This window comes from Fukomys damarensis, unplaced genomic scaffold (assembly GCF_012274545.1).
Source record: "Fukomys damarensis isolate Sample0158 unplaced genomic scaffold, DMR_v1.0_HiC HiC_scaffold_33, whole genome shotgun sequence".
NCBI classification, from domain to species: Eukaryota; Metazoa; Chordata; class Mammalia; order Rodentia; family Bathyergidae; genus Fukomys; species Fukomys damarensis.
The window spans coordinates 3,013,570-3,019,757 of NW_022900945.1; the positions used below are offsets into that span (position 1 = coordinate 3,013,570).

At 49.4% G+C, this 6,188-nt stretch overlaps 1 protein-coding gene across 1 annotated transcript in view; it reads left to right on the top strand.

Annotated features, from left to right (window-relative positions):
* Raver2 (ribonucleoprotein, PTB binding 2) overlaps positions 1-6,188 on the top strand; it is a 63,057-nt gene that overhangs the window by 48,752 nt on the left and 8,117 nt on the right. The window contains exons 10-13 of the mRNA XM_010605232.2: positions 50-167; positions 2,881-3,137; positions 4,450-4,561; positions 5,709-5,842. Of these exons, the coding sequence (XP_010603534.1) occupies positions 50-167; positions 2,881-3,137; positions 4,450-4,561; positions 5,709-5,842 (621 nt within the window). The remainder of the gene's footprint in view (positions 1-49; positions 168-2,880; positions 3,138-4,449; positions 4,562-5,708; positions 5,843-6,188) is intronic.

Sequence of the window (6,188 nt, forward strand, 5' to 3'; positions counted from 1 at the left end):
GAGTCGCGCCGCTGTCCCGGCTCAGCGCATGTCTGCCCTTCTCTTGCAGAAGCCTGGCCTGCTCGGGGACCCCCCGGCCCTGGTCCTGCAGACTCCACTCGGCATGGGGCCGGCGCTGCCGCTGAAGAAGGAGCTGGGACCCCCGGGAGAGGCGCCCGGAAGTAAATGTGCGTGGTGCCCGCAGGCGGCGCTGGGGTCAGGGCCTCCCCTGGCAACACAGATGGGTCTCGGAGCTGGGAGGGCCCCGTCTCCAAACCCCGGGTCTCAGAGCTGGGAGGGCCCCGTCTCCAAACCCCGGGAGAGCACGCGTGCCCTGGGCGCCTCGGGGCACCGAGCAGACTGGCCTTTGTTTTTTCTAGAAAAATAAGAGCGTGGCACCTCACCGTGGTTCCTTATTTGAACGTGGTTTTTGTTTTTCTAAATGTTTTAGGTGTTTATTAGTCGGTGTTAGCCGTGCATAACACGTGCATCCCTCCTGGCAGTCGGTGCGGGCGCAGCCCCCTCTCCCCTCTCCCCTCTCATTGCTCTTTAGTTTGTTTACAGTTTGCGTTTCTCACACGAGAGAAACCGTGTGATATTGAAGCTCTTGTGTCTGATGTATCTCACTTCTCAAGCACATCCATTTCCTACAAATGCCTCGTTCCTCCCCCTTTAGGGCAGAGTGGTTCTCCGTGGTGTGCAAACACCACGTTTTCCTTATCCGTTCGTCTGCTGGCGGACGTGTCGGTGGCTTCCAGGAGTCATGGATCACTGTAAGCTGCTGTCTGACTCTTTCGGACCGAATGCGATTTTTGAAAGGTGCTTTCAGTCTGAAGCGTAGTTGGAAACAGTCTTACACATGATTCTGCTCAGGGAAAGCCAAGCGCCACAGTCATTTAAAAGCCAGTTAAACACGGGGAGCGCACTTAGCCTTTCTGCCAGAAGCCAGCTAGTCATGTGACCAAATCGTCCACTGTGACTGTTAAAATTGACCAGGCAAACATGAAACCAGTGAGGAGTTTATGGGATAGTAGGGACTGTTCTTCCAAAAAATTTAAAATTTTTCGTGACTGAAAGCTTATCCAAAATATTTACTCATGTCAAATAATCAACAGTTCACGATAGTATGTGCTGCTTTAAGGACACTGAAAATTCAGTGTCCAAATAAATACATCAGTAAAGGGAGAACCAAAATATCCACTTAATACTTAAAGTTACTTAAATTTATTTTGTAAATTTGTTAAATGTAAATTTGACTTAAAAGTTATCAAAATTAGCTATTTTCATTTAATTTTGACCTGTGGATTTTAAAAAACGAATGGTTTCAGATTTTCCTATTGAAACTTTAATTTTTCTCAGAATTTCTTGCTATTTGTAAAAATACTGCTAATTAAAAATAAACCAGCAGTTTGCTGGTGTTTAACAAGCAGCTTTCTAGTGTTTTTTTTTTTTTTTTTTTAAAGCCTTGACATGTACCGGTTTTGGATTTCCAGGCTTATTCTCCAACAATGGCCACTTCCCGTTAGCAGTGTAGAGAACTTACACAGGACCGGGTAGGGTAGAAGAAATAAAGACAGGTAGAAAGGAGACAAAGAGAATTGTACTTTTAAAAAGTGTACTTTTAAGGAAGAGTGCAGCTGCAGGACAGAAGTTAGTTCAGCCTTTTTCCCATCCAGGAAACTAGGTCCAAAGGAAAGAGGAATCCGAGGGCCTAAGGACGCAAGCAGCACGCCCGTGACTGTCCACGGCCCAGGGCAGCGGATCCCGCACTGCAGCCTTGTGCTCAGGGCTCGCACCCTAACCTGGCCCAGTGGGTCACCTGGCAGACAGTGGGGTGCACGCCCCAGGCACCCCAGGAAACCCGACTGCCGCCGGCACCTGTCTCCCTCTTGAAAGCCGTGTCCTGTGCTGCGTGTGTGCTTTTAAAATCCTGCCCGATCTTAGCCCTCTTTATGCCTTTGCTGTCACATCTTGAAAACTCTGTGGGGGAGTCAGAGGGCCAACAGCTTGCCCCGTGGGCGGGGTGCCCCGTCTCCTTTGGGGAACCCTGCCGGTGACCCCGAGTTGAGATGACACAGGGGCACTCGGCCTTGGCGCTGGCACAAACCTCCTCAGACGCCTTGTAACACTTCACCATGGCCTTCAAATGTGGAAGATGACGAGTTGTAAGGCTGGGCCTTCCAGAGCCCGGATGTAACATAAGGGAGACGGTGGGGCTGGGGACACAGACTCCCCAAGAGAGGTAGGTTACGATCTATTGGCACAACAGAGAGAAAATGCCCCAGAGCCACGTGAAGGAACATACCACAGCTGCCTGCCCTGCATGGCTGAGAGAAAGCGGAGGAGGCAGGGTTCATGCCTTGGCTTAACTAATGTTCAAAACCAGGCAAGAAGTCACTGTCCCCGGAAGTCAGGTAGCAGCAGAGCCCGGGTTGTGCTGGGAGGGAAATTCGGAGGTGGCTTCCACCAAGGAGGCCTGGGTGTGGGGGAGAGTTCTGTCTGTGCCAACTCCCAGGATCCTTGGTCCGGTCCTGCACACCTTCCCAGCTGAGTGTGTAACAAGTGTGTGTACAGAAACACGCACAGATAACTTACAAAAGGTACATAGGCTTCTAAAGTCTACAATTAAAACTTGCAATTAAAAGACACTGTATACAGGCCTGGGGATTTAGCTCAGTGGTTCTGCTGCCTGCCTGAGTTGGATCCCTGGTACCAAAAAACAAAAACACCATATACTGAGATTACCCTAGGAGGTACTGAAAAAGACAGTGCTGTTGCTGCTGGAGGCTCTTGATTTTGAGCCTCCTGCGCCACTCTGGAGGGGATAGACCGAGTGTCCGTGTGCGTGGGGGACACTGTCGGAGGACACGTGTAACCAAGCCTGCCCCTCGTGTCCCACAGCCCTGAACCTGGTTCCGACTCTGGCGACCCTGCCCGCCACCGTGGGGCTACTGCCCTTCTTCCCCGGCCAGCGCAGCGTGGGACCGGCAGGCCCAGGCTCCAGGCGGGAGCAGCATTCAGCCGCCGTGGGTGTGGCAGAAGGGAGCTTCCCGGGCCCTCAGCTGTATCCGCAGAGCTTCGCCAGCCTCGCTGCTGGGGGCCTGCTGTCCGAACCCCCCAGGCAGCCACAGAACCAGCCAGCAGGACCGGGTTCAGGGGTAAGGAGGCAGGCAGCGCTGCGCTCGCGGTGGTCCTTCGGGGCCAGGACCTGGTGACCCAACATGAGGCTGTCCCGGGCTGTGCTTAGTTTATAGGCGGCACAATGATGGTGTTTAAAAAGTAAGGTTTTACTTGTCAGTAGTATACTTAAGGTCTAGAAATGTGGGTTACACATTGGATCACTGCTGTGTCCTGGAAAGGATGATTTATTAATAGTTTCCTTTTCTGCCTCAGTACTGCCCTCTTTAAAAAAAAAAAAAAAAAAAAAAAAAAAAAAAAAAAAAAAAACTTTTCTTTTAAATCTCTATAATTATCTACAATAAGCTTTTAGGAAAGTACCACAAATAGGTTAAAAAAGAAAAAAATAATGGCCAGGGATTTAGCTAAGTGGCATGGCACCTACCTTGAAAGTACCCAGGACCAAAAAAAAAAAAAAAAAAAAAAAAAAAAAAACTAAAAAACAAAAACATGCACCAGCTCTCTTGCAGATGAGAAGGGGGAACCAGGAGATGAGGGAGCAGGGAAGCCCCCCGGGGAACACGAGCATCCCCCGCAGCAGGCACGCACTCAGGGAGGAAGAGCACAGACAAAAGGTCTGTCCCCCATCAGTTTTGCCAGACCACAGCGGGTGCTGGCCCGACCCTAACCGGAGTCGTGTCTTTTATAACCCGAGAGAAAAGTGGACAAATCTGGCCAGGAGGAAATGAAATGCACTGCGGTCCTCCACGTCTGTATCTGTTAGAGAGGCTGGCACCCTTGTACCTCACTAGTTGTGTGAAAACATGGGACGGGAGGTGTTCTGGAGAACTGTGAATTCGTAGCCTTCTCCCCAAATTTAGACTTGGAGTTTATTAAATGCGCCTATTGGGCTTGGTAATATTTTTAGCACTAGAGACAAATAAGCTTTCCTCTGACCTTTGGTTATGGCCATCAGATGTAAAATAAAAATCATAATAATAGATGCTGAAGACTATTTCTAGAAATAAGATTTGAGATTATTTTTTTCTAGTGAAGATGAACTCTTTCAGCTTTAAGTGAGAAGATTGTAAAGATATTTTTACCTCTATTTCATTTCTAAAGTTGTTTGTTTCTAGGACAGTTTTTTTTAAAAAGCCAATTGAAAAAATAACAGATGAAATGTGATCATTTTAAGTTTTGATCACGGTCCATAAATATTTCATAAGTCTGTACCACCAGGTAGGTCACACCTTAGTCACATGAGACTGGATGTTGGGAACTAAGGGCCCCTCTGTCCGGTGCAGCCTTTCTCGTGTGTCCTGCTGAACGTTCACCTTTGTCCCTGATGAACAGGCCGCCTCCAAGGGCCGGAATTCACTCCTGGGAGATCCCCCGAGGGAGATCAGGCTCAGTAAGAACCCGTACCTGAACCTGGCCAGCGTGCTGCCCGGGGGCTGCCTGGCATGTAAGTGGGGCTGGCTCTGGAATGGGTTTCTCTTGCATAACCAAAACCAAACATTGGAACCAAACAACGCCTGCTGGCCAAAGGGAGCCCCAAACCAAGGCCCACTCTTTAAGTGGGAGAAAACCTAATTAAAGTTAGACTCTTAAATGCGTACTATTCTCTTTAAGAGAAACACCTTTAACTGTATTTTCTCAAGAATATGACAGTTTTACTGAATTATTATTGAATCATGATGAAAAATAATGGACTCATTTGACAACAGCGTAATTCTTACATACAGAAGCATTTTTCTGAACCAGAGATAAATTCTAAAACATCTGACCAATAGGGAGCAGCAGTGGAACTGTCATTACTTTCCTGAGGCCCTGTCCCTAGGTCTTTGATTAGTAAACATCAATTATTCACTCAAATACATTTTAAAACATCACGAAGGCAGCCTGCCCCGGGCCCTGTGACGTGCTGCAGCATCCGTAATGCAACACTGCACCTTTTTCTAAATAACTGAAGGCTATCTACAGTATTCACTCAAAAGTTGCAGTGATCTATTTTAGGATGAACTATTTGTGACGCAGTCTCCAAAGCATATTTTTCAGTGGAAAAAGCAAATGTTCTCACACAGTGATTCCATTCGCGTCTCTGTGGAGTCATACGCTCTTGTGTGCACGTCCGTGACGGAAAACACAGTAAGTCTGGACACAAATTTGGGACTGTTAGCACTGGGAAAGACAGGACTGGATGAAAAGAGGTGAACTTCGCTTTTCATGACATCCTCTGTATTTTATGAAGTATCATCTCGAGCTCAAACATTACTGTGTATTTTTAAAAGGCAGAACAAAGTTAAATACGCTTTTATTGTAATACTTTTAATATAATACATTGGCCTCAAAACCGATGATAACTACTGCATTAACGAGAATGTTTATTCTTTGTATGCCTTATTTTAGCAATTAGGCATAGTTTGAAGTGTTCCATCTTTTTTATCCATGCAGCGAGCTTCCACTTTTTGTCTTTCCAAATGATCACTCCTGGGCAGGTGAATACAGCGTACAGTAACAACCCAGCCTGTGTTCCGGGGCAGAGGGCGCCCTGGGGGTCGGCCCCGCTTGCATCTGTAGCGCAGTGAGCTGAACCGGCTTCCTCTCCACAGCTGGTGTGAGTCAAAGCACCCTGCGGAAGGCTGGACTCGCGAGCACCCTCCTGGACGCCCTCGCTCAGGGGACCGCGCGCCAGGCGCTGGAGAAGTGCGTGGCGCTCTCTGCGCCCTCTGGGGCCTGCACCCAGGTGAGTGGTTTGTCCCTCAGAGGGGAGCCTGCGATCCCTGTGTTCCTCTCTCGGGCACCTAGCAGGCCGCAGCTTCCTGCTCACCTCTTGAACTTGGGAATGACCCGATGCGGTGTCAGTCTGCCCAGCGTGCACCGTCCGTGCCACACCGCCCGGTAAATACGGCGTTAGGAGGACGCAGCAGGCGCCGGTTTACCTGTTTCCCCTGCTGCGTCCAGGCCACCCCGCAGGGCAGCTCTCTGGCCTCTGGCTCCGGGGGAGGCCGTCTCTCTCTGGCTGTGCCCGGGAGCTGTGCCCCGCCGTGAGGTTCTCGGTCTCCTCGGCCAAGCCGTCCGCGGGCTCGGGA